Genomic DNA, 27,199 nt, shown 5'->3' with positions numbered 1-27,199 from the left:
TCAGATGACATGAGTTCATTGCAGTCCACCACTGTGTCATTCTTTATGTGTCCACTAGATGGCAACAAAGTGACGAATTTTCAAATCCCGCAGTGTTGCTTTAAAGGTAAAGTCAGCGATTCTAATCCAATACACTATTTGTCAAATTCAGTGAATATCTCCTCACGGTCCACTAGCTGTCTAACCTATGTGTGCGCTGAAAAAAAATCTTACACATCCCTGGCTTTCTGCCATATTTGTCTTTTGGTTGTTGCCTTGGCAATGCATGTCCATGAATCTGGGGGACGGAGCGTCTTAAGGAGCATGAAGGGAGGGGTGTATTTGTTTGGGTGTTTAGTTCAAATATCAACAATCTTTCTCCAGAATGACTGACTCTACCTTTAAGGTACGAGAGTCAGTTTTCATTGACTCATAACTTGCTTGAGTCCAATAATACTGTACAATGAAGATCAGACCTGCTTGTAGTGTTAAAAAAAAGTTATGTTATTGTTTCTTGATGATACAGTTGTAACAATTTGAAATATGCACTACTTTACCACTCAGCAATAATGTAAATTTGACAGAATGATAGCAGACATGATCTCATCTCAAAAAACCTTCAAGTTCCTTATAGTGAAACACATGAAAAACCAATAACTGGCTGAGGGTCAGGATAGTACATTCAAAAATATAAAATGTTCCTCACTATTATTTGAAAATGAACATACAATAACTAGGTTTAATTTGTGCTGTGTGTTTCGTAGGTATAACCATCAAATGGTGGATATTTCATTTAAGAGACTCATCTTATTTACATCACTCATAACACTGTAGGCTACTCTCAAAATTGAATGTAATCATCAGGTGGTTTAAAATAAGCTCCTTCATGTTTATATATCAATTACATAACATAATATGTACAGAAACAAGTGTTGTGTTGATATTTCTAGAGCATATTACCTGTATGGTTCGTATGAATGCGACTGACACTCTCTCCTCAAACTCATTGACTGGAGTGTAGAGGTTCAGGACTTTCACGATCTGGGAGAAGTCACAAAGAAAGTTTATTCCAACAACAACAACAAAAAAATCCAAACATTTTACCTACAGTGGCTGAGTTTTCTCATAACGAGACTGGAGTGGAGACTATTTCAAGAATAATTTCAAGCTTTAAAGTTTAGTTGGCACTGAGTACTCTTCTGTGTGAAGGCTGTAACTGGATTCTTTCGTTCTGGTCTGGTTTATGTGAATGTGGTGTAATGAGAAACAGGACAGTTTACCTGAGCAGTGGTGAGGGCCAGGCACATGGAGCAGATGGCTTCAGCATCCTCATCAGTCTTTTTCTTCACCTGCAGCAGCTGAGCAGCCTGGATCAGAGGCTCCAGAGTCTCCTTGGCTCCACATGTCATCAGACCTTTGTCTCTGAGCCACTCCTCCAGCTGGCTCACATTGTACCTGCACACAAACACACATCATCTGTAAGGTGGTCATGACAAAAAACAGAACACAGAAAAAGAAATGCATCACGCAATCCTACCTGATCTGCATGCCTTTGCTCCAAGAGCACATATCCTTGCGCAGCAAGAGGTTGTTGAGGGTGACAGCTCCGATGATGTAGAACTGCTGCTTCACCACCTGCTTGATGAGCTCAGGGTCGGTGCCGTGCTGGCACATGGTGGAGTGGAAGGCGCTGAGCTGCCGCAGGATGGAGTCCAGGGTGTCGGTGCCCTCGTCTGCGATGCTGGACGTTCGCTTACGGAGACCTGTGGGCTTCACCCCTGACACGCCCTGGATGGTCTCGTGCTCCAGCATGCCGGAGACTGCAGGGATCGAACTTGTATAGTAAGTGACAGTATCATGCACATGAAATACATGTGTATAAACAAACACGAGCAGTTCTTATTATCATTAGCACACACCTATCATGGGTTGCAGGATGTTCTCCATGCATTTAATCAGCTGCTGGTAGATCTGGATGGCCAGGTCGCTGATCACCTGTCTGTACTCTGCCAGGTCGAAGTTGGACAGAGAGTGTTCATTCTGCCTCTGACTGTTGTGTTTCATGAAGGCCTGAGACACACACACACACACACACACACACACACACACACATACACACACACACACACACACACACACACACACAGATACAAGTTAAAACATGTAAAATAATTTTTGTGTAAGGTGGATAGGATTTTTTGTCAATTTTCCCCAACAATACAATTAAAACAATATCCAAATTCTATCTATGACTTTTTTCATATAAATAAATACAAGTTTACTCAAAAATACTGTCTGTCTTTTTGAACTGACTGACTGTGTATATACTGTTTTCTAGTGAGCGTGTCAATCTCACCGGATCTCCGCTGTATTGTTTCAGACAGTGCAAGAAGCGGCAGGTGTTGGACAGCCAGAAGGAGACGGTCTCAAAGTCATCTCCTCGTTTCTGACAGGAAGAAGAACACACAGCAGTCAGTGAACCAACTCCATTTATCAGACTACAAACTTAATCTCAACACTAAAAACCTCCCTTTAGAATTTCAACAGTGATCACTTTTCTTTTTCTGTAAGCACCACTGCAGTGCACACACAAGACACACACGCATATATACGAACCTTTAGGATCTTCTTAATACTGTTGATGGTAGAGGTGAGCAGAGTGCGGACTTTCTGGTCATCGTTGAGGTAGTCTGCATGTCTCAGACACATGAAAAGGATGTAGGCAGGCAGACCTGGGATCAGATTCACTGCTACGCCTCGAGGCTTCAGCTCTGAAGAGACGGAGGAGACATGGGTTCAGTGATGGACTGAGGCCGACATTAGATGAAAAGTTTCTGCTATCACTTGGAAGAGACGTATTTCAGATTTCCAACGAACCCTTCATTTTGAACATAGCCCTGGATTATGATGGGTTTTAAAAATGACTGAAACTCAGTGTATTTTTTCACCTCCTACTTAAATCTGATGTTCAGGTTACTTGTTTTTTTTACTAGTTCTTACCAAGGATGAGGTTCTTGACTAGTTTGAGCTCATCCTCCTTCTTGTACTCCAGCATTCCTTGGAAGTCTTTCTCCCTGCGAGGAATGTTGACCGGGTGGATGGGCTCGTCCACCATCTGTCCTGGCGACGTCTGGCCCTCTGCTTGACCCGCTGGGAAACAAGACATGACGGTCAGGTGATATAAAGGTTCAGTTAAACACAACAAATTGATGAAGCTTTTGCTGACTGATGATATCTCCCGTACCTCCCATCTCTCCAATCCTCTTGGAGTAAACCTTCAGCTGCTTCTTGAGCTTGCGGATGGTTCGGTCCTGCTTCTCCAGCTGCTCCATCAGATCCTGAAGCGGGTCGAGGGATGGAGTGATGGAGAGACAGACAGACAAAAAGAGAGAGACAAGACAGAGAGAACAGTGAGGACAAACGGCAAACCTTGTCTGACTCAGACTTCTTCACACTGTCGCCCTCCAGTGGTAAAAAGAAAAAACTCCAATCCTTTTTAAAAACAGTGGCTTTGCACTGATTAATAACAAATTAAAATATATAATAATAGAAAGCTTTTTAATTCCCGAGGAAAAAAGTGAAACATGTAAGTTCATTCAGCTCTGTCTGGGAAACAAACAAACAAACAAACAAACAAAGAGGAGGGCAGGATGGTCTCAAATCAACACGAGAGCTGCTGAGCTGATTGTTTTCTCAGAAGAGGAAGAGGAGTTGCAGGGCTCACTGTTAGAAGAGAGAAGAAGGTGCAGATCTGCTCCGCTGTGAGTTAGAGGGCACTGCTGTAGAGAGTTAGAGCCACGCTCAGCGCTATTTTCACCCAGAACACACAACCTCAGTTAGATCTGACGCACATGCAAAACACACACATGCACACGCGCTGTCTCTACATACAACCATCCGTCGTAAAATGATGACTCGAGCCTCTCGGGATGCTGTGGGGTCGTCAGCCAAGAGTTCCTGTCAGGTGATACCAGCCGTACAAATGAGTGTGTGTGACACAGCGATACTGTATACGGTGGCTGTTTTTTTTAAATCATTTTTTTGATGGATTTTTCTTATATCCCATCTGCATGAAGGACTATGACAGACACTAATCTTACCATATCTGGACAGTTCCAGGTTGACAAGTCCAGGTTATGTAAGTTATATATTTGCATTCAAGTCATTTTGATGGTTGAAAACATTTCACTAAGCTAAACGGTTTGATACAAACGACGCAACGCTATCTTTGTCTCTTTGCTGTAATTGGAAGGAATATGTGCATATAAGTTAAAGATTGACCAAATTCATCTTTACATGAGCTAGAGCTGTCATTGTTGGCTAAATCAGATGATCTAATATTTGAAGAATGTACATGGTATCTTAAAAATGTCAATGCAACTAGATATGAAAAGCCTTTGACTTTTTGACTATAAAATTCACTTTTAATTGGAGAAAAAGTGCTACTGGCCTTCCTTAACCTGCATGTATCTGTGTGCGTGTTGCAGCATACCAGGTTTTCGTTGGTGAGCCTGGTGATCTCGTGTTGCAGACTGGCTTCGATTCGGGCCTCTGGAGGTAGCTGGAGGTTCTGTGCCAAGAGCTGCTGCTGACGGTTGTTCTCCTCCTTGACATTTTGCAGCTCACCGCGCAGCGCCTCCACCTCATTATCGTAACTTCTCCGCTGAGTCTGCAGCTGGTGTTCCAGTAACCTGGGGTGGAGGGGGTGGGGTGGGGGTGAGACCAGAGGCGGGAGGAGAAGGGTGGATGAAGAGGAGTGTGCAGAAGGAGGAAAGTGACAGGATGTGAAGGATGCACAGTGTGGGGATGAAATAACAGGGAGTAAGAGATAGAGGGCATAGATGGGAGAAGGGAAGGAAAAAAAAATTAGCATCATAGTGTAAGGAAGAGAAAGAAAGACAGTAAGAGACTTCCAGTGTGGGACAAATGAGAGAAGTTGAGGTTTCCATCACAGTGTGTTGACGCAGGACAGCAGCATGCTCTGCAGACTCTACCAGCAGCCCAGAGCTCAGCCTCTCTGAAAGGTTTTTTCTGCTGAGTCAATAAGCTCCACTCTCCTCTGCATTTTTGAGTGATAAACCAAAGTGGATGCTTCTTAAGAAGTTGAACCTTAGCCAACAAAGTGTCTTCAGAGGTCAGGGTCAGCAAAAAAAAGAGGTAGCTCTACAATTTAACACTAGTTTGATAACTTCAGATTGTATCGATCAGTTTTGCAAATAGTAAACCAACAATAGCAGCAAGAAAATGTTGGCAAAGGAAAGAGTAAACAAATGTAATAGTTTAAAGCGAAGCAATGGCAAGTGCTGTATCTGCCATAAGCTGTTAGTGATGAAACACAACGAGTCAACTGGCAAATCCAATCCATCTAGTATCAGAAGAATACAACAGCGATATTTAAAACATGCTCTTCAGAGGACGCTGAAGTTATATAGAGTTACATTTAGCTAGTAAACACAGGTTATTATTAGTGAGTAACAAACGGTTAGTAAAAGAGTAAAAAAGACCCCTTCTGCACAGTTTTATGAATAAAATGGGGGAAATAACTTCATAAAAACAAAGCCTGTATAAATGTTACTATGCAGCATCTGAGAAAATAGAACAAAACTGTGAAAAGCTTCATCTTCTGTCCTGCCAGAAATATTATTAGTACCAAAGTGGACGGTATGACATTCAAACTCTTCCAGTAACTTTCAATGCCCAATATAATGACCTCTTCAGCCATATTAGTGCCAAAGTAGTCATTTATGTTTTTATATTTAAGCATTAAAACCAACTTCTAAATATTTGAAAAGTTAGCAAAGACTACATCACATGCAGTCCTACATGTCCTAAACTGTCCCGTTGGAAAAAATAAATAGATTAGATAGAGATAAAAATCTAATAAAGCATATAAAAGAAACAATGTGAGGAAAGTAACAAAGCAGCACACATCCTTTCCTGTGAAAAGGCAAACGTATCGTGCTCGAAAGTCACACTTGTGTTTGAAACACATTTACACCTGATGGTCTCCTTTAAGCCCTGATTAACCAGCCACAGCTCTCCGTCCTCGTTCAGCTTATGGAAGTCTGGGGCAGCGGATCTGACCGACACACAACACAAAGGAACATGAAAAGCACAATGGAAAAAATAAAAAAAAAGAAAGAAAATGCGGTTGGTGGATGGACAATAGCCAGACAATGTGAAGGACTTTCATGTGAAGTGTCGGCATGTTAGTGTGTGTGTGTTGTGAGAACTACCATCCTGTACGATTGTAGACTGTGGAGCTATATTATCTGGAGCTTGAGATGTACTGAACGTCACTGTGGAGGAAAACTTTCTCCCTAAAAGTAGAAACCTTCTATGCCATTAAAAAGGGAAACACTATGACGCAAATCTACCTTTAATATTGACTACTTCCAAAACTGATTCAATGTATTTCAATCCAGCTGGGAACAACTGTTTTCTGTGTCATTTCACTGTTAATTACAACAGAGGTAGAATCCTCTCTTGTCTACATGTAGCCTGCTGTGTACTGTTTATTCTCTACTGTATGCTTAGATTAGTCAGCTTTTCATACCAGTATCACTAAGTGAATGAGTTTGTTCCTGCATTTAATGAGATCTACTGACTGAGCTCTAATGTCAGAGTGTGAACAAAGAAGGTTACAAGCAACAAATGAAGCAACATGGGAGAAACAGAGAGACAAGGGCAGTGATGCACAGTAGTTTTGCTCAGAGTTTCATCATTGTTGCTTTAGTAAAATGGTTTATTGTCTGCTGTTACATGTCTGCAATATTTTGGCTACTGATTGAAGTAAACACACAGTGGTGGGTACTCTGAGAAAAAATGTTTCTGAGTGTGCTGTGCATCTCTGCTTTAACAAACAATGAAACAAATGGGCTTTCATGCAGGATTCATGTTAAACTCATTCCATGAAGCTCAGACAGGAGGCCTCAAACCTGCTGCATCACCACTGCAAAGTCACTTCTAAATATCTACATGTTAATAAAGGTGGAACAACAGCTGAACATTAGATCCCCTTTTTAGCTCAGATGTCTCCATGCTTTTCATGCCACACATTCTGTAAATACTGCGCTGCAAAGTTCTTCAGCATCTCCAAACACAGACCAGAGCTGTTGAAGCCACTGAGAACATCTTGGTATCTTTTTGTTTTAGGAACACCAGAGACTATTTTGACTCTTGGACTTCAGCTTAAGAGACTCTGTTCTTGTTCATGCTGAACTATTAAAATACATGCAAACCTACGACTCACAAAACTCGACTTGAAAGCCAAATAAATCCCCTTGACATCAGTAAATACTGGTGAACATACATCTTCTGTTAGAGCATAAGAAGAAGAAAACTCTAGCTAGAGCTGCTGCATTATTCAACATGCTGTTAGGTCAGAAAACGCCACGCAAAGCTACTCAAGCCTTCATCAGCACTACGACGTGGAATCAGCTATTTCAGCTACAGTAATATCAGTCCTTTGTAACCCTTTCAACCCAGCTGGGCGACAGCGTGGCCATGCATGCTCTGTTCCATGATGCATAGGCCACGTCTCATCGGTTACCTGAGCCTACTCAGGAGATCACTGACTTCCAGCGGCTTACACATGAACCTAGGAGATCTGCACAGGACAAGGCAGCGTTCACAAACATTTCTTGGACATACATCATGGAAATATATACATATATATGATGGAACTAGTGCTCCGTAAGATATGAAATTTGGACAAAAGAAGACTGATGGTGTAAGATTAGGAAGGGAGTGAATTCAACATTGATAGAGATGAAGACACGGGCTGTGACAAAGTACCTGTTGGTGTCTTTGAGGCCGATATAAGCTTGTTTGATTTCATCAGCATCCTTCAGTTTGGACACATCCTCAACATAGACAGACGGCTCGGTCATGGTCTCCTGTGAAAGACAAGAGAGGGAGAAAGAGAGAGGGAGAATATTGGCATTAATCATAATAGGAAAAACAGATAAATGGGAGAGAGAAAGAGTAACCTGGCTGCTACAACTGCTTGTAATGCTGCATCATAAACCATCAAGGTGAGGGTTTTTATACAGTTTAGGTGTATGAATAAAGGGAATCAAGTTAATGGTTTCATTAATATGAGTTCACACTGCTGTGGGCAGTCAGCGTGTGTGTTGTTGACTCCCTGCCAGCATCAGTGTATCTGCTGGCTACGACTGTCCTTTTGCTCTGACAGTCATCAGCCATTACGAGCCTCGGGCTGAAACAGTGACAAGCCATCAAATGATGCCTCAGCGACAGCCGTCCATCTACTGGGAACATCACTTCACAGCGGTGGCCTCTTCTTCTAGCTTTCAAGAGACAATGGGTGCTGTCGTAGGGCCTGACAGTGCTGAGAGCTGAGCATCAGCTGATAAGTAGAGGGGAATAAAGGTCAATTGTGATCAAAGTGATCAAAGTGTTTGAGCAGGGCTACATGTGACCTCTGTGCAACAGCTTCATATGAAGACAATTTTCTTAAAGTCAGTATATCTACACTATATGTCAAGTGCCAAAGTTGCCCAGCAGTGTGAAGTCAGTCCCTTTTCAATATGTGTCAATACAACGGCAGCCCAAACATTGTTTGTGATACTAATTCAATATTTAATCAACTTTGAATTGTTTTAAGAATTTGAATTCTCTTGAACTGAGGGCAGCTAACTGTATCTGAAAAAAGTGCTTATTTGAAATGAATTCAGAAAACATTTAAAATCTGTTTTAAAATGACAAATTCACATTATCCGCAAGCCACAATGTATCATAGACTGTGTTCAAAATGGCCGCTGTAAAATAACCAGTGAGCAGTCAGTGACATTTAGTGACAACAAATATAAAATACATTCACCCTGGCAAAGGACGAGACAGATGAAATGATCAGACTACAGACTGTAGAGGACGGAGTCTGTATGTGAAGCCTCTGAGTAAGAACGCTGAAGTTGTGTCAGATCTAGTAGTCGAGTGATTAATGAGTTGGCCGATTGATCGGGCCGATGTATGGTATTTTGAGATAATCGGTATCGGCCGATACCTGCTCTCACGAGGCCGATAAACAACAAGATCACTAGAGGCCTTTTAATTTGAAATGGATAGAGGAAGTGGCAGCATTCAGCCGACCAATGGTGTAACTTCATCACTCAGTCAGTCACAGACTGCGGCGTTTATAGAGCTGTTGTGGTCCAGCCAAAAACTGTGTGCAGATAGATCAGCGGGCAGCATTGCCAATGCAGCTGCTGTGGAGTGATATTAGTTTAATGTTCAAAGTTTTGCAGTTGTGTTCCATTGTAATTCTTTGTTTTAACCACTTTCCCCCCTGGAGAACAAGAGTTAACTTGTTTCATTGAGGACGTGGAGGTAGAAAAAGTAATATAGCAGTGACAGAGGGAGAGGAAGTTTTTCCGTTCTAGAAAAAGTAAGGCCTCTTAAAAATCAAAATGTCAATCTAAGTAGGTTTTACTGTATAAACAAAACACACCACAAAAAAGTGTCAAACATTCATGCATGATGCAGTTTTTAACTGTACCTTCTCATCCTGTGGGAGAGCGTGGATGGAGGAGAGAAGGTGGAGACAGGAGAGTTAAACACAGTGAAAACATTAACTACATAAAGTGTGAACAATGGTGTGATTTAATTTTGACCCAAAAATCAATCAAATGTCAAGTAACGTTTTGTTCATCGATTGTCTTTCAATGTTTGATCTTAAGGTTTTCTTTGAGTACATGAACACAGTATAAGAATTATTTATGAAACATAAAATTTTCAAATCCCTTTGTTTCATTTTGGGATATCTTGCTAACAAACAGACAAACAGTGAAACAGACAGGGGTGAAAACACACACATGTCAGAAGGTGGAAACAAGCAAGTGTGATACTATCCACCAACATCTACCTTCATATTTCTCTGGTTACGATGAATGCTTGTCAAAAAACGGTGGCACCATGTGACCACTGTTCCCAAATGTTAAATTAAATGTGGATAATTACGAGTCGTTTTCTGGTTGCTGTATTTTATAATGAAGTCACGTTGAACAAAGGTGATGAACATGCTGATGTACTTTCCCTCTCCGAACACTGATGACACACAGGAAGTAAAATGTCGTTGCTACCTTGTGCTGCATTGCTTCCTTCTGGCTGACCAGCTGGGAGCGCAGGATCAGCACCTCCTCCTTGCGGACCTCCAGCTCCTCACAGGAAGCGTTGAGCTGATCCAAGAGCACCTTGTAAGCTGGGGAGCCCGGTGCCCCGGCGCCTGTAGCTGGGTGACCCAGCAGGCTTTGCCTCATCTCTGCCAGGTCATGTCTCAGCTTCTTGTTCTCTGACTCCAGCTCCTGACGCTGAGAGATGAATGGGGTCGGGGTTACGGTCATGAAATAAGTTGTCTGGTTTTGTAAAGTTATAAAAAGTTGTATGTTATCAAGTTAGAGTGTGGCAACGTTTCTACTTTGCTCCCCTCTGACAACTTACCTTGAGGGACTCGTACTCCAGCTCAGCTCCCCGAGCCTTTTTAAACTCTGCATCATCCTAAAACAAGGAGCAAATCATGGTGATGAGGTGATCTTTAATGATGCACGTAATGATGAAAAGCCTTCTATTATATTCAAATAATATAATATATTGTATATATTAAGGTATTAAAGAGCTTTTCATTAGGCACTAACCTAGTATTACTCTGTGTTTACAATCCAAACACTAAAATAAGGCTTACAACTTATTAAGCTATAATTTGTTAATAAAGTGATAGATATATATATATATATATATATATATATATATATATATATATATATATATATATATATATATATTTGTGTACCCTGGCTCTAGCCCGCTGGAACTGCTCCTCTTTGTTTTCCAGTTCGTTGCGCAGCGACTGCTTTTCTTGCTCCAGTTCTGTAAGACGCTTCTGCAGCTTGAGGGTCAGTGGGGTGTCTATTCCTCGTGTCACATCCTGCATGACATGTAAATATTAGGACAAAGCCTCTTCCCCATGTGAAAAGTATTTAAATGTCAGTGTTTACATGAAAAGGCATAAACGCAGTATGCAGCACTAAGTTGCTGATCGACAACTTAAACTGCAATTAAAACGATGCTTTACTTTAACCATGTCACTGTATTTTTCCTTTTATTGAATGAGCATGTATTTAACACGGATTTGCTTACTTCGGCGGCACGGGAACCTTCTTCCAATTCGGCGTACTCTGAGTTGTAGGTGTACTCTGATTCGTTGCTGCTGTGGGTGGAGTCTGTTCTCCTGTGGCCAGGCTTGGAGACGTTCTACAAATGGGAGGGAAAATCAGCGTTTAGAAAAACAGTGAACTCAAATTACTGCTGCTGCGCCTGCAGACGAAAGCAAATCTGATGTTGAGAAGAAATATGACAAAATGAATAACATGTTTAACAAGCTGAAATGTCAGTATAGAAATGTGTCTGACTGTGCACATGGATACAGACGTCTCTCATAAGTAATGAACAGGTGTTTGTGCGTGTGCTCCTCACCGAGGATAGAGCCATCTCCTCCTTCAGGTCGTCGTATTTCTCCTCGAGGCGAAGGTGTTCTGTCAAGAGATTCTGGTAGCGAGATCGCTCCTCGTTCAGATCCGTCTCCAGCTGCTGAGTCTCCTCTGCTATCAAACGAGCCATTTTCTCTGGAAGAATAAAACATTTTTTTTAAAGTATATAGTTTAGGAGATTTTTAAATGTTTCAGTATGACTGGACGGATGTGTTGCAGGCCGACTGTGTGATTTATGTGGTGATGTTTGCGTACCTGTCATCTGCTGACTCTGTTCCTGAATCGATCTGTTCAAGTCGTCCTTCTCTTTCTTCAGCGAACCATTCTGATCCTTCAGTTCTGATACCATCTAAACACACACATAGAAACACATGCAGAAAAATATGATCCTTGAATGATGTCTTGTGTAAATCGGATACTGTGAAGCAGAACTACAACAATTCGACTGACCCGCTTGTTTCGCTTATTTAACACATTACTATAACTCTCAAGTCTCAAGAGAAGATTATGATGAACAAAGCAAAGACATAAAGTTTCAATTATTGATTGAAAGCGTGATGTCCTCACAGAGTTCAATAAGTGACTTAAATTACAAGCCAACCGCAGAGCTGACGTTTTGGAGATTCATCTAGTTGGACTGGAATGTCATGTTATGAGATTTCTTCAATAAAGACTTTAGAGATTGAAGGTCTTTCAGATCAGGATCAAGGTCAAAGCCTGCAATTGTCTGGACAGAGTAGTTAAGGGTCTGAAACAATCTCTCCATTCAGTTTGGCTGTTTTTCGACTTTCAAGCTCTCAAACACAGACAGAGAAAGAAAAACACAGAGTGCGCACACACACACACACACACACACACACACACACACACACACACACACACACACACACACACAGTGGCTAAAACACTGACACACTACTCTATCTCCTGTGCTCACCTGCCCCAGGGCAACTCTGCCCTCTGAGCCCACCACATGCCCATCTCCCCCTTGTTCTCTGTGGCTCCTAAATTGGGGAAAAACCGTTTGCCTCTGATGCCAATAGCCATATGTATGCAAAACATATTTTGTGATGTATATTTCAAGTATTCTATGGGAGATTCTACTCGTTAGGCGCACGTTCAATTGACCGTAAGCTAATGTAATAGGTCTTTGTAAAAAAAACTAACAGGAAGAAACACAACAGAGGAGGTTTGAGGAGAAGGTTTCTAATATACAGTCGACCTCTCGGGAATGATTTAAGTTCAGTAAATTGAGAGTGAACTTCTCTGATCTCAAACAAAGACAAAAGGAGAGAGAAAGACACATAAAGTAGAGGAGAGGAACATTACTGTGCATTCACTCTACATAAGGAGAGGATCAGGACAACAATGTGTAAATGGGCAGCTGTGAACGTGGATCCCGTCTAACCTTCTCCATTTCGTCCCTGTAGGTTTGTGCCCAGTCCTCGATAGTCTTCTTCTCCTGCTGCGTGGCACTCAGCTCCTTCCTCAGCTTCTCCAGCTCCTCCAGCAGGGAGTTCACCTGGTTGCCTTTGTTCTTGGCATCCTCCTCCACCCCGCGCAGTCGGCCCAGCTCGCCACGCATCCGCTCGCTCTCTGCTGTGTAGGAAGTCTCTAGACCAGCTAGCCTGTCGCTGATCAACCTGTTGTCCTTGTTCTGGAGGCGTTGGATAGATCAAACAAGACAGTCAGACATCCCAAATGACAAAAATAAATCAATAGTTAAAGACAAAGTAAAAAACAAGCAAGGGAAAGCAGAAAAAAGTGAATCTCACCTGCTCGTCGATCTTCCTCTGCAGCTGCATGATCTTGTTCTCCATGCCTTTGTTGAGTTTCTTGAAGTGCTCCACCGAGCGAGCCTCGATCTTCAGCTTCTTCAACTCGCGCCTGGCCTTCATCCTGCGGAAGCAACACTGCAGGTAGACGAGGGAGACGAGGCAACGCTTGTACCAGCATCGAGCCAACCAGCCCCGAACGTGCTTCTGAATGATCACCGCCTTGTGCTCCCGCAGCAGCTGCAGACAGACACAGAAACAGTTATGGGGAGGCAGAGAGGGATTAGAGCTAATGCGGATCTCTCACAGCGTCAAATAATTTTGGATTTAACTATAAACTCAATAATCCATTCTGTGATATTTCCAATTAATCTAAAAGCAGAACAAGGATTTTTGTTGAAGTGAGTGTCAGTGAGATGAAATAAGAATATGGCAAATAACTACGCCAATATCAACAACAAAATTCTTGAAATCTGTTCATTTTTACTGGATATGTAATGATGTTTTCAGATTATTTCTTGTAGTTTTAGGAAAGACCGGATTTCAGGACTTAATAATACAAAGACCAGTTAAGATGAGTATTTTTTGCAGTATTTTGTGTGTGTGTGTGTCTGTCTTACCGCCTGATACTTCTGCCGGGCCATGTAAGCTCTGAGGATCGTCTGCATGGCCAGGGCGGCAGCCTGCTTCTGCCTGTAGCGTTTCTTCTCCACGCACATCCTCTGGTACTTCTGGATGATGGTGGCTGCCTGAGTGCGACGCAGAAACTTGGCCAGGCTGAGGAGAGACAAGCGAAGGTAAGTTTCTGTTCTTTGATATTAACGTGTGTGTGCTTTTAACATTACTTGAAAATTTTACCATTAAAGCTTTATATGTCTTTAATTACAGTAGTCCTCAAAATAAATAATTTTACCCTGTATTGTCTTGACATTAAAGTAATAAAAAAAGTCAAATGTCTCTTGTGTCTGGCTGTTCTGAGGTGAGGATGAGGTGTGCAGGTCACTCACCAGCGGGCCTGGTATCCTCTGGTGAACCTCTGGATGGTGATGGCAGCGTTGCGTTTGCGCAGATACTTCTTGCGTGCCAGCCAACAGCGGATGGTTTTCTGGATGCGGATGCAGGCAGCACGCAACTTGTCTGCCCTCAACTTCTCCAGGTAAGCGACCTGGCCAGCCCTGAAGAAGATCTTGGTCTTACCAAACTGGTATTTATCCTGATCCTGAAGGAAGACAAGAGCAGAGGTCGGGAGTAAGACATCAATCAGAAGAACAAAAAGAGACAAACTTACTGTATAAACTCAAATAAAATGCAAAACCAAACTCACAATCTAGTAATGTTTAAATGCTGTAGGCAACACAAATAAGAGTACATTTCTTAATTTTTATTGTTGAAGTTTAAAGAGGTATTTTTAAGAGGAAAGGTAAAAAGCCTGATAGTCTGACCTGCACAAGTTTCTCCAGAACGTTCCTGCAGGTCAACTTCTTGTCAGGGAGCACGTCTTTCTGCTTCATCAGCACTCTGTAACGGCTGAAGAATTCCTGGTATGTCCACCTGAGACACACAAATAAAACCAGACATAAGACTTCAGTGACCTAAACATCTTATTCTTTAGTTTTCTCTGTCAAATACATTTTTACCAAAGTAAAATTGCTGAGAGCCACAGTTTACTCCACATCTATACACGTTTAAATCAGTTAAAAGTATTCTGATGTATTCCTGTAATGTAACCCATCCTGACTGACGGAGAAAAACAACTGAATTCTTTTCCTTTTTATTCGTTCTCACATTTCATGATATTCCAAGTATTCCAATAGGAACCATGATGTGTGTTTGTGCTGAGAAAATGTATTTTTTTATTTAAAGTCTCCCTCCACTATAAATGTTTTTTTTAGTTTGTTACTTCACTTGAAAGTTTGAGCTTCGTTGTGCAGAATGATGTTTGTCCGGAGGGGATCTTTAATTATACATTCTGCTCAAATTATTGGGTTTCCAGCAGTGAAACTATCTAAAAATGCATTAAGCAGACCAGCATGAAAAGCCAGATTGTTTTTAAAATACAAGCTAATAACATATGCAGCTTGAGTGATGGAACATGGCAGATAAGGTCAACCCTGCATGAGCTGGCAACACATACTAAACATATGAGGTTTTATGTAAAGCGTTGCTGGGATGCATCGGTACCTGGATGGGAAACCTGCAGCAGAGATGCGGATTGTTTCCAGGACACCGCAGGCTCTGAGCTGCTGCACTGCACGTTTAGGATCAAACCTGCCAATAGCGAATAATCACAATCAATACGACCACCATGAGTCACACCTGAGCTAAGATGACGGAGAGTATGAAAAAAAAGAGAAAACTCAGAACAACAATTCACTTAAGATTATGCATAGTTTTTCATAAACAGATGGGATGCAGACTCACGAGAACGCCAACTTGAAGTCATTGGGTTTGATGCAGCGGACGTAGTGCGGCGTGGTTGCGTTCAAAGTGTCCATCAACATTTGAAGAGAGTTACGAAACTACAAGAGAGGAGCATCATCATCATCATCAACAACATTGTGGAAAATCCCCTCCCCCTCTAACCTTCCTCTACCTGCCTCACTGCTTCCTGCATGGGCGGAGCCTCAGAATCAATATAGGCTGCCAGCTCACCTGTGGCAAACTTTTAAGAACAAAGAAGCTGGCTGGCCTCATGCGGATGCCTCATCCCTCCAATAGTTTGATCTGTGTATATGATATGTAAGTTTCATTGGTTTAAAATGCAATTATAGCAGCTTTAGTAGTTTATTTGCTGTACTGATTAGGTTTAATTAGTGGGACAGTTATTTCTACATTTCTAGGTTTATATAGTAACTGTGTTTGAAGTTTAATTACCTTTGTTGGAGTAATAATTATTGAAATTAGGAATTATGATGCCTAGATTAACATCCTTTGTTATCCTTTCTTCTGTTATCAGATAAACTAGTTAAGCTATTCCATAAAACAAGATTGGACTGGAACTCCGGCCTTTGCTCATCTGTCCTGACAGACAAGCCATTGAGTTGGTGATATTCCTGGAACCAGGAGGTATCAGTATTCCTCAAGCTAAATATTCTTCAAACGTAGTCATCAACTCTTTTGTTCTATGAATATGGGCTGAGTGCATGTGCTTTGGATCATCACGTTATAATCACATGCAGCATTTTTAATTAATATTAAAACATATTTGGATGGAGATCATTCTTATCTGTAGAATGGATTAAGCTTCGAATCCTTCCAGTCCTCTCAAAAAATTAGTTCTCTAAATGTTTTTTTATGTGACTGCCACAACAACTGACCATAAAATAAACTAGTTTTTCCCCTCGACAGTGAATTTAAACAAAATGCATTTCTGTAAATAGAACCTGGGCACCTTTATAAATATCTATCATGGATGTTTGATGTGCAGGCATATGACTGGATATAAAACTCAAACTGTGCTGCAAACTCACTTCTGCCAAAATCTGCAGCATTAGTCTAAAAATAAAACCTTAACTGGAGAGAAATATCAACCTGGCAGCCAACAGTCTTCTTATGCTCCCTGCTGCTCGTCTCGCGGCTCTTTTCTGGTTTGACGCTGAGGCGGGTCCGGCCTCCGGTCCCGGGGACCTGGCCAGTTGGACTGGTAGCTTTCTCCTCATCCTGGAACAGCTCCACCAGCAGGTCAAACTGGGAACAGCAGCCCAATAAGAATCACAAACAGTTGACGGCAGCACGAGACACTGCAGGCAGTACTGATTTACTGAAAAATTAGATCAAGACAAAGCATTTCTCACTGGATAAACTTAAATTAAGCTTCAGCGCAATCACTGTAGATCACATACGTGTGAGTAAAAATGTATTATAATTATTTCTTATACGGCATGCGCTTGGATTTTTCTTACTGCGTAGTGCACATGGGCTCACAAAGCAGGATGACAGCTACATTTTGAGCATTTGCCACAAGTTTGACTTATTTTCTCTGGGAAAGAATAAAAATGTATACAACTTAATATAAATGTTTGTTAAGTGTAGTGACAGTTTCACATGAGTTAATTAATCTCAACATTTTGACACAAAGTCAGCTTGAAAGTGAAGTGTTTGATTTGTTGATTAGCATTTGTTAAACTCATTCAAAGTCAGAGAATTGTTACAATGTTATAAAAAGGTTATGTTCTGTCATATATGACATTATGCTGTTGCCATATATGACTTGATGACATAAATCATGTATAATGTATGCCCTTTAGTAAAGCACACACACATCAGATATGTACCATATAACCGTGAGGTTATATGAGGAGGATGCTGTTATGTGCGCAGCGTCAGGTCCTCCTGCTGCGCTCAGAGCGGTGCCATGCTGCTTCTCTTGCCAGCGTCATTAAGCAGGACAGCCACAGCCACAAAGGCTTTGCGTGCTGCTCGCTCTCAGCATCATTCTGAAAAAATAAAAAATACCCTCCTTCCTTTGTCCCTTGTTTTTATGTCCAATCCCCTTTTCTCCTCCCAGAGTGCCTTTAGTGCTCCCCATGCAGCAAACAAAGGCACACACACACAACTTCAATCTCCTCAGTGCTGTTAGAGTGATAATAACCAGAGATAGACAAGGAAGGAGGAAGGAGGAAAGATAAAGGAGAAAAAAAAATAAATAAAAGGAGCTAAAGAAAGAGCTACAGGCGGACCAGCGTTGTAAGAACGCCTCAGTTTACCTTCTGCTGGCAGGGAAGGGTTGTCATGATGAGGACAGAACCAAACATACATGGACAACATATGGAGACACAGTGACAAACACAGAAACACAATGACATTAAAAGGAAAAGTTAACGGACACCCAAACTTTAAAGAAAAAAAACAAACCCAAAAGCTCAAGGTCAAAATCATTCTCATCCCCATCCACCATACATGATACACATCTATTATTCAAATCGAAAAGGAAATAAAAGCAGGCAGACTAATGATGAAGAGTAACGTGATGAAGAGTAACATAATGAAAGATGGGATGATGATTTTTACTCAGAGCCACATCACGATACTTTGGGATGCATTTCATATCAAAAACGAAGTATGCCTCTGGTTGAAAGATGCCCAGACTGGCTGGTATTTTCTCTGCTGTCATTATGATCAAACTCCGGGATCACAGTGCATCATGGGAAATCACTGCATCAGGCATTTCTTGAATGCACAGTATTGATTAGACTAGCAAGCAGACGTTGGCCTGAATGTGAGACTCCTGTGTGTCTTGTAGGTCCCAGTGCAGTTTCAAGCATCGCCTGCATTAGGAATATTTAATTGTTGGACTCCAGTCAGACATCCAGAGCACAGAGTATGCTGAGGCTTTAGACGACTACTGCAGGTCCGTTCTGTCCTGCAGTCCCCAGAGATGTGCATCAACGCTGGGAAACGGGACAGCAGTGTATCCCCCTGAGATGACATGCATCAAGATGCTGCCAGTGTGTGTTGCCCTTAAGACATTCTTCATTGTTACATATTCTGTTCATTCAGTCAAAAACAACTGTTTAAATGCCTTATGCTGAGTAAATGTACAATTATTTATATTCTGAATTTTAGTACAGCAGCTATTCTGTCTCCTCATTTTTATATGTTGATGTGTTATATGGCAATGCAATGAAAATAGTTAAAATATTTACAAAACAATTTTTTCACTCTTTCTCTGACTGTTGCGTCAAGTATTTATGTTTGATACAGAAAATAAAATGAGTGTGTGCCAGATAAAGAAAAAAACATGAGCAAACAATCAGGTAGCTAGCTAGAAAACACACACACACTCACACCAGGAATGATGGGATAAGCTTAGCAGAGAACTAAAACAAAACCTAATTAGACTAAATCTTGTTAAAAGGCCATTACCATTTAATCCCAATTGTTTAAGTCTCACTGATTTCCATGGCAACATCCAGACTATATGTCCATGAGTTTGTGTGTGTGTGTTAAGTGGTTGTATTAGAGGTTAGAGCAGACGATAGTTTAACCCTTACCCAGCTCTGCTCTTGTTGAGGTCTATAAGAGAATAGTCGAAGGTCACTGTGAGCATTTTGGACAAACACACTGCATCATTGTGTGTGTGTGTGCGTGCGTGCTTGTACGTGTGTGTGCGTGCTTGTGCGTGTGTGGAGCCAAAACTGCAGCGAGGATTTAAAGGCTTAGGTCCCTTTTGACCCATGAGGGTTTTACACACTGATCCTCGACCAGGACTAACACACACACACACACACACACACGAGATGTTAATTCCTGCATAGTATGTGTGTGTGCTAGTGTGTGTAGAGAGGTTTTCCAGTTCAATAGCAATTTGCTGTTTAAAAAAAATGACATTAATGTTACAGAATAAATGAAAGCATAAAATAAGAAGTTATAGTATCTTTTATTTGTGATATTTTTGAAATTCCTGTTTGCATAACTGGTGTAAAATCACTGTGAAAGATTGTGTTGTATGCAAATTGTCAATGTGCATGTGTTTTACTATTATTATAACAATAATAATAATAATAATGATAACACTGCATTTATTTAGGTCTGGTTGTGCTTTTCTGCTAATTATTTCACATTAAGTGGAATATACAGCAGAAATCACACTGACATCTGTCCTCTGTGGGTCATGTTTATCCAATGTGTGTTCAGCTTTGTTATGAGTAAATAAACTTAAACCTCTCTGGAAATAAATCTCTTGGGATGAGAATAAGTCATAAGGCTGCTGGAGTCAACATTATCTTCACATGACCAGCGGAGGGCACTGCTTCCCTGAGCCTCCAGGTGCAACTTCTGTTCAGTAAGCAATATTTTTCCACACAGACCAGGTGCCACAGCTCTCCATGAGATGACGCTTCATAGCACTTTGAAATCTCTACACTAATGCGTTCAAATGGATCTCTACACAATCTGCAGTATAATGCCTCAGTAGGGTCTACCTTTGACTGATTTTATGTAGTGTAAGATAGACGTGTCTGTGTTTGTACACCTCACCTTGCTGGCCTTCAGCACATTGATCTGTTCTTCATTTACAGTGTCCTTGTTCTTCTCCAAGAAACCGTCACACTGGTATTCTACCTGCTCGACAACAAGAGAGCACAGTTTGTGTTATAATAAACTGTGAGGACAGAGTTTCTGATCAATCATTTCTAATTAGAGACAACGGTTTACCTGCGTTCCCTTGCATATTTATGGTCCAAGTCAGATTCTTGTAGGTCTTAAATTCACCTATCTAACCAACCAATGTTTAATTATTTCTACATCACTGACAGGATATTGTGATTTTTGAATTATTCTTTCTGAAACACATGTATTCACACTGTCCAAAGGTTTAGGGTGAGGTCTGCAGGTCTGTTGGCTATGTACAGTCCAACCTCCTGATGCAAGCTCCTTTTTAAAATGCAAACATCAATCATTGTAAATGTTTGATCAGATATGTTTCCGAGGGATCCCATTTTAACATCAGGAGACCCCCATGGGAAAGCCTGCATTAGTCCTTGACCCATTTAGCTGTAACCTTATATTGAGGATCAAAAAATAACACTGTGTCAAACAGCGATTCAGAGGACATGAATCTGATTCCACCAAAGTGAATTTCAGCAGCACACACTAACACTCTTAAACACTTGACTGCGAAAGTGCCTTTTTTGTGTGAAACAGTGATAACATTAAAAAGTCATCCGTCCTCCAGCTATCCTAAAAATATCTCACACCAGCACTGCAGCAGCCTCTGCAGCCAATCTGTTCCTAAATGTTATCTACTGAGCTAAAAAGGCACACTGTAACACAAACATCTAATCCTTCAAACCACTTCCTGCCATGCCTTTACTTTTCTAGCTTTAAATGGAACAAAATTCCGAGTCAGAGCAATAGAAAAGTAACAATAAACTATACCTTGTCAGCAAAATGTTGGATGATGAAGGCTCGGTTGGACATGCGTGGCTTCTCGAAGAGGGAACATGTCTTTAGGTGGGTGTTGTACAGTTTCTGAGCCCACGAATCGTCCGAACCTCTAGGCATCTGGTATAGAAAGGGATAAAACATAATGGAAATGATCAGGAAATGATGTGTAGAACATCTGCTGCTGTAAACACATTGTAATAATTCATCTCAACAAAAACAACATTTTTAATAAGATGGTATTTTTCACGGGATTCTTTTTTTCTGGTCATGTACAGTAACTCTTCAAAAATGTCAGCAATGTGGACCACCTCAAATGTCAACAACCTGTAAAATGACCTTGCAGTAGTTCAGAGCCACAGAGAGATTAGTTAGCATTGTTTGGCTGAGCAATAAAAGTATATAGATGGTGCAGATATGGAGCTGTTTTTACTCTACACTAGTATGTTCAACACAGCTGCAACCAGAATATTAACTCTGACAACTTTACATTAATTCAACCAAAGCTTAGCTCTGCATCATAAACAGCTCTGTGGAAGTTGTGAAACTTTACCAACTGAACTGAATCAAAGCTTAACAAATTCAATTAGCAGCTTTGCAACAACTCCAATGTGCATGAAAGGAACCTGATGTTCAGTTTCACTGTGTAAACTGAAAAGAAAGAAGTTGTTATGCAATAATTAAAACTGTGGTCATTGTTTCACGCTGCATTTCCTTCCTGCAGGTGAACTTTGATATGAACTGTCAAAGTGGGTGTTGGAGACTCGGGTCTAGTGTGTGGTGGGAGGCTCTGACAGATCAACTGACAATAATGTGAAGCAGAGCGTGGGTGTGAAAGGACAGAGGATTCTCACTGAGATGTTCCACCACCACCCACAAACCTCTGCTTGTATACATATACGAGAAAGTTTTTATTCCACTAACAGTATTCATAACTCATCAAGAATTATGTAATTGTGTAGTTTTAGTTTTAGCACCAATGAAAACTCTTGTTAAAAGATAAGATAGTTGTTGTCTTGTCAACAAATGCAGGTTGAAATGTGTTTTTTTTTTTTGAAAGAACGCCACAAAAAGCTTGAAAAAGTACCCTGCACTCCTCGTCCAACAGGTCCAGGATGCCCATCTTGGCCTCTATGAGGTTGATGCAGGGCTGATTGTCGTAGAAATCGATCAGAGTCCAGGGGATCTGCTCCTTCATGTACTCTTCCTGCTCCAGCTTGAACACATGCTGTGATCACACACAAACGAGTTGGAAATTTAGCTGCGTACTTCCATCAAACAATTAAAAATACCATCTCACATCTGTAAATGTAATCCAACACATGCTGCTCACCATGTTGAATTGTTGCTGGAGTTTCTCGTTAGCGTAGTTGATGCAGAACTGCTCAAAGCTGTTGATCTCAAACGTCTCAAACCTAACGAGGAAGAACAGAGGAGTCAACGGACTGGAGAACATCTTTGACAAAGCTAACCTGCTTGGTTAAATGAACACATTAATACTTGGGTAAATGATCCCTGATGTTATTTCACATATTTCCTAACATTATTCCCTATAGGGGACTACAGTCCGTGCAATTTACTTCACTAGTGTATTAAGCCATGGTGTGCACTGTAATGTCTGTTAACAAATTCAGACAAATCAGACAAATGTACCATATCTAAAAACTAAGACAGTTGCTTCTTTCACATTAATCTCACTCCCCCACAGACCAGCAATGCACAGACATACCCGTAGATGTCGAGGACCCCGATGAAGGAGTGCTGTTTGACATTGGTGATCAGAGCCTTGTTGACGTGCTCCACAATCCAGTTGAAGAGCTTGGCGTAGATATGTTTGGACAGCGCGTCGCGGGCGTTGGTGGCCTGCAGACGGGGTAGGGGCTTGATATACGTCTCTGTGGCTGTCTTCAGCTTCCTGTGGCAAAGCCACTGAGACATGTCCTGGTAGGTCACACCGACCAGCTCGCAGAACGCCGTCAGGTGGCGATTGTTGGGCTGCAGGAAAAAGAGGAGATCTCGATCACTGTCCAGCTCAAACCCAGTAAGATGACAGATAATGTGAATTCCCTGGTTGACAAAATTTCTTAAATTCTTGATTAGTACTTTTTGGATGCTTGTGTCCAGCAACCCAGTGACGCCCTTTTCTGCTGAGCTTGATGAAAAGAGCTTTCAAGTAGTTCAAATACGCAGTACAGCATTATTAACTGGAATTATTACATCTTTACTAGATATTCCTTTTTGATTTCTGCTGTAATTGGCCAAACTTTTTATTTTTACAACTATCACATTCACAGTTAATTTAATAGTCTATATTCTATTATGTAATTGCTTTCAGAGAGTCTAAACATTTTAAAAAGGTCATTAATGCTGACTGGTAATTTTAGATGTTTAACCACAGAGGAGTACGATGCCTCGATATATTTCATAAAATTGCCACCTGGTACTCCTGTCACATAGGAGGTGAGCTAGGAATGATCATCCTGACGCTGCAGGAAATAGATGGACAGCTACTATATTTCACTACAATGAATATGCAACTAGTCATAACAGGACAGCTGAAGACAGGAGGACTAACTTTGAGCCCAAAAATGTGATCATAAATAAATAAATACTACAAATAAAAACTATATCTATAAGGAAAAACATCAAAACACACATCACATATGTAAGATGAAAGATTGTAAATTTGTTTAACATGTGTCCCACTGACTATCAGTACTTAAGTATAAATCTTATCCTCACAGGGATGATGCTGCTGTCTGAATCTCTGTCTTTTATCTCCACGTTTCCCAGATGAAGAATAGCAGCCAAAACCTGGAACAACCCCTTCTGATAGGACTCATTAATACCTGCAGAGGACAAACACACACACATAAACCAACAGTCATATGTTTCTTAACTGTTCTTAAAAAATAAATAAGTATATATAGATTTAATTTGTGTATGTTTTTATACAAGTGTGTTTGTGTTACCGAGCAATGAGAAGGCATTTCGGGTGCTGCAGAGCTCCTTGGTGTCGTCAACACCGTCGATAACGGGGCTGCGGCCCTGCCTGGTGTACAGGAAGTCATTTGCACTGCCTGAGTAGAGAAACAGAGGGTGAATAAATTCTTAAAAAAAAAACGCAGGATGTGCAGTTTTACTTTGAGCAACTTAGGTGGAACTGTGCTATTAAAAGTATCCTCATTTATCAAGCAGAGCTTCATAAGAAAACATGTACCTGATTTAAGAAATCACATATACTGCTTATGTGCTGTTTCATGATACTCCATGACCACAGGGAAAATACTTGGCACTTGGCAACAACGATTTAATTATCATTCTCAGTCAGTGCTAGTGGTAGCTGTAGCAACAGCCCTGATTTGTTACGCTACACCTGAACTAACAAGGATACTCACAAGAAGACGTCAGATAGCAGAATGTCAGCTGTCATATTGAACTTATTTTTCTGTCACCTCGTCCTTCACTATTGCTTACTTACATTTAGGTGGGACGTTTCACAATAACCATCATGTTTATCATCTGTACTAAAGTCATGGCTACACAGCAGAAATCATATCTTTAAACCTTGGCTCACAATAGCGATGTGAACTTTCAAAGCAACTTATTTTCACTGTCAAAATGACATCATGTTGAGGTTTTGCAGATGACTTGGGGCTCTTAGGAAAAAAGTGAAACCAAGAACATTTCTGTGTAAAAAAAATATGTTAACTCAACTTAAACAACAATCAATTCCTTCATACACACTTTACACCGAATTAAGGCATGGCTTGTTGCCTGGCAACCGGAGGCACTGACATGATTGTGACAACCGCTCCATTTACTGAGCCAGGAAGTCAGCAGGAGAGGAAAACACAGCAGCTGTCTTTGTGTGTGCGAGCGAGAGAGCCAACTGAGTGGCTGTAAGTGACAGTGCCAGCAGTGTGTGTGTGTGTGTGTGTGTGTGTGTGTGTGTGTGTAAGTGTGTGTCCCATGACTAGGCTGAGCAGGTGCAGGTCCACAGTGGGTGTGCTCTGTTTGAGAGCCTGTTCAACCACAGAGTGGATGAACCCTGCCTACAGCAGGGGCATCATCTGATACCTCTACACTGACATTAAATCTGATGTGCGGCAGAGTTCTTCAGACACCTCACTGTGATTCCTGAAGAGTTTTTAGAGATTGGTGGGGGGGGGGTATTTTTAAATCGGAACTCCATCTTGGATCCAAGTCAGGATCAGTTCCAGTAGATGTTGCAGTTTAAATACGACTCTCACTAGGAGACAATCAGGACATAATGAAACATTAATAGTTTTGTTGTTTGGCGGGCCAATGAGTCACTGAAATAATGGACTTTCAGTGTTCTGGCAGTTTTCCTGCTGCGGAGAGCCACTGCAGTTAAGCACAGTGCTCCGTTACTCTGTATTCACTGCTGATTATCGGTAATGCTGTGGTCAAGTACTCAAGGTAAGACAATAATAATGTGTGTTTGGGTGCTGCAGCCCTTTTTAATCACTCAGAAAAACAATGAGAGAATGATGAGTTGGTCTCTGGTGTAAGAAAATGAACAGATTTTCAGCAACTGTTTTGTAGGTGAGAATGAACAGTTACAGCCAACAGTCAACTGTGCAGCTCTGTGTTTGTAAATGTGCATGTGTGTGTGTGTGTGTGTGTGTGTGGCTGCACACATATGAGCGTGACACTTACTCAGTTTCAGATTCTTGAACTCAGGCAGATGAGAGGATGCACAGAGCTGATAGAAGATATGATAGTTCCTCTCCTCGTCCGCCTAGAAGAAAACATGAAGACCATACACTGTGAAGTAAATACTAACACACAATTATTACTTATTTACACACATAAATACTGGTCACAAACATATTTGGTCCTATTCACAAGCTTTGTGTTGTCTTATTCCTACAGACATTCATGCAGGGTAAAATAAACTGCATCTGCTTGTTTCTTTATGATGATACCAGCCTCACAACTACACAGTTTGACAGTTTAACATCTGGAAGCCCCACAGAAGCAGTTGGTGATGTAGAGCCTAGCTCGGGGGGCATGTTACCAGATGTTTTTGAGTCAGATGAGAATGTTACACTTATTTTCCATCCTCATATTTCTCCAGACATACAGAGAATCAAACACAAGATGGCAACCTGTATTCCACTCATGATGTGGAACCTGATTGATCACACTGGAAGGCCCCGATCAGACAGAGTGCTTTTTAGTAGCCTGCGGCGGCTTTTTGTAATAGTTTTCAATAAGAGTGAAGCTTTTTGCTCGCTGCTTTTACGTTGCTGAGCGCCTCACATTTTCACAGTTTTTGCAGGAGCGCCCTGAACACCTTGAGTTGAAAAAACTTCAACTCAAGAGCGGAAAAGCTCCCGACGTCATTTGCCTTTTTTCCCTGTTGTCCAATCGGATGAATTGAGAGACGAGCCTTCTGTGGTGGTGGCGACAACAAGTGGAGATAGTGATGGCTGTTGCTGGATATCCAGAGCAATATGACTTTACCAACCGTAGTTACTATGATCTGAACAGAAAACAGCAGGCCTGGAGTGAGTTTACTTCACAGCAAAATAATGGTTAGGCTAAGGACAGGTGATTCAGTGGTTGCTGAAACTGCTCTTTTATTAAATTGTAGGCTGCAACAAAAAAGGCAGTGTGGTGAGCCTCTGTCTGTTCAGGTGGCGTAAATGAGTAGAAATAATACAACAATACAGTTCAAGTTGCAGTCACCTGTGACATATGTTGGTGCAGCTACACCCAAACACAGAATGCAAACAAACATACACACACACACACACACACACACACACACACACACACACACACACACACACACACACACACACACACACACACACACACACACACACACACACACACACACACACACACACACACACACACACACACACACACACACACACACACACATAAATGGGCGGTACTGGAGCCAAGCATGTGAAAAATGTGACAGGGAAAGTAATCCAGTTTTTCCCACCAACATCCTCATTCCCCAACAGGACTGTCTAGGACAACAGTGTGTGTGTGTGTGTGTAAAATATACTT

General features: G+C 41.3%; 1 protein-coding gene and 1 long non-coding RNA gene across 10 annotated transcripts in view; one reads left to right on the top strand and one right to left on the bottom strand.

Annotated features, from left to right (window-relative positions):
• Window positions 1-27,199, bottom strand: part of myo5aa (myosin VAa) — a 55,452-nt gene that overhangs the window by 4,468 nt on the left and 23,785 nt on the right. The window contains exons 7-43 of one of the 9 annotated variants that reach the window (XM_044338878.1): window positions 25,829-25,910; window positions 24,118-24,225; window positions 23,888-23,994; window positions 22,875-23,140; window positions 22,479-22,560; window positions 22,233-22,373; window positions 21,140-21,265; window positions 20,240-20,323; window positions 17,968-17,970; window positions 16,793-16,948; window positions 15,683-15,780; window positions 15,443-15,529; window positions 14,704-14,812; window positions 14,269-14,480; window positions 13,882-14,038; window positions 13,262-13,501; window positions 12,895-13,143; window positions 11,742-11,835; window positions 11,473-11,621; window positions 11,137-11,250; window positions 10,790-10,924; window positions 10,441-10,497; window positions 10,083-10,310; window positions 9,500-9,508; window positions 7,777-7,877; window positions 7,532-7,588; window positions 5,978-6,058; window positions 4,472-4,670; window positions 3,871-3,936; window positions 3,224-3,317; window positions 2,980-3,129; window positions 2,596-2,750; window positions 2,336-2,425; window positions 1,899-2,049; window positions 1,517-1,799; window positions 1,260-1,434; window positions 940-1,020 (exon numbers count right to left, since the gene is read on the bottom strand). In XM_044338878.1, coding sequence (XP_044194813.1) covers window positions 940-1,020; window positions 1,260-1,434; window positions 1,517-1,799; window positions 1,899-2,049; window positions 2,336-2,425; window positions 2,596-2,750; window positions 2,980-3,129; window positions 3,224-3,317; window positions 3,871-3,936; window positions 4,472-4,670; window positions 5,978-6,058; window positions 7,532-7,588; window positions 7,777-7,877; window positions 9,500-9,508; window positions 10,083-10,310; window positions 10,441-10,497; window positions 10,790-10,924; window positions 11,137-11,250; window positions 11,473-11,621; window positions 11,742-11,835; window positions 12,895-13,143; window positions 13,262-13,501; window positions 13,882-14,038; window positions 14,269-14,480; window positions 14,704-14,812; window positions 15,443-15,529; window positions 15,683-15,780; window positions 16,793-16,948; window positions 17,968-17,970; window positions 20,240-20,323; window positions 21,140-21,265; window positions 22,233-22,373; window positions 22,479-22,560; window positions 22,875-23,140; window positions 23,888-23,994; window positions 24,118-24,225; window positions 25,829-25,910 — 4,776 coding nt within the window. The remainder of the gene's footprint in view (window positions 1-939; window positions 1,021-1,259; window positions 1,435-1,516; window positions 1,800-1,898; window positions 2,050-2,335; window positions 2,426-2,595; window positions 2,751-2,979; window positions 3,130-3,223; window positions 3,318-3,870; window positions 3,937-4,471; window positions 4,671-5,977; window positions 6,059-7,531; window positions 7,589-7,776; window positions 7,878-9,499; window positions 9,509-10,082; window positions 10,311-10,440; window positions 10,498-10,789; window positions 10,925-11,136; window positions 11,251-11,472; window positions 11,622-11,741; window positions 11,836-12,894; window positions 13,144-13,261; window positions 13,502-13,881; window positions 14,039-14,268; window positions 14,481-14,703; window positions 14,813-15,442; window positions 15,530-15,682; window positions 15,781-16,792; window positions 16,949-17,967; window positions 17,971-20,239; window positions 20,324-21,139; window positions 21,266-22,232; window positions 22,374-22,478; window positions 22,561-22,874; window positions 23,141-23,887; window positions 23,995-24,117; window positions 24,226-25,828; window positions 25,911-27,199) is intronic. The other 8 variants (XM_044339112.1, XM_044339031.1, XM_044338951.1 and 5 more) reach the window with 8 other exon arrangements.
• On the top strand, window positions 15,914-18,913 carry LOC122972463. The gene is made up of 2 exons (XR_006399758.1): window positions 15,914-16,000; window positions 18,504-18,913. It is a non-coding gene; the product is annotated as an uncharacterized LOC122972463 (long non-coding RNA).

The sequence above is a fragment of the Thunnus albacares genome, chromosome 1 (assembly GCF_914725855.1).
Source record: "Thunnus albacares chromosome 1, fThuAlb1.1, whole genome shotgun sequence".
In the NCBI taxonomy this organism is placed as follows: Eukaryota; Metazoa; Chordata; class Actinopteri; order Scombriformes; family Scombridae; genus Thunnus; species Thunnus albacares.
This window is presented reverse-complemented; position numbering and strand designations above follow the sequence as displayed.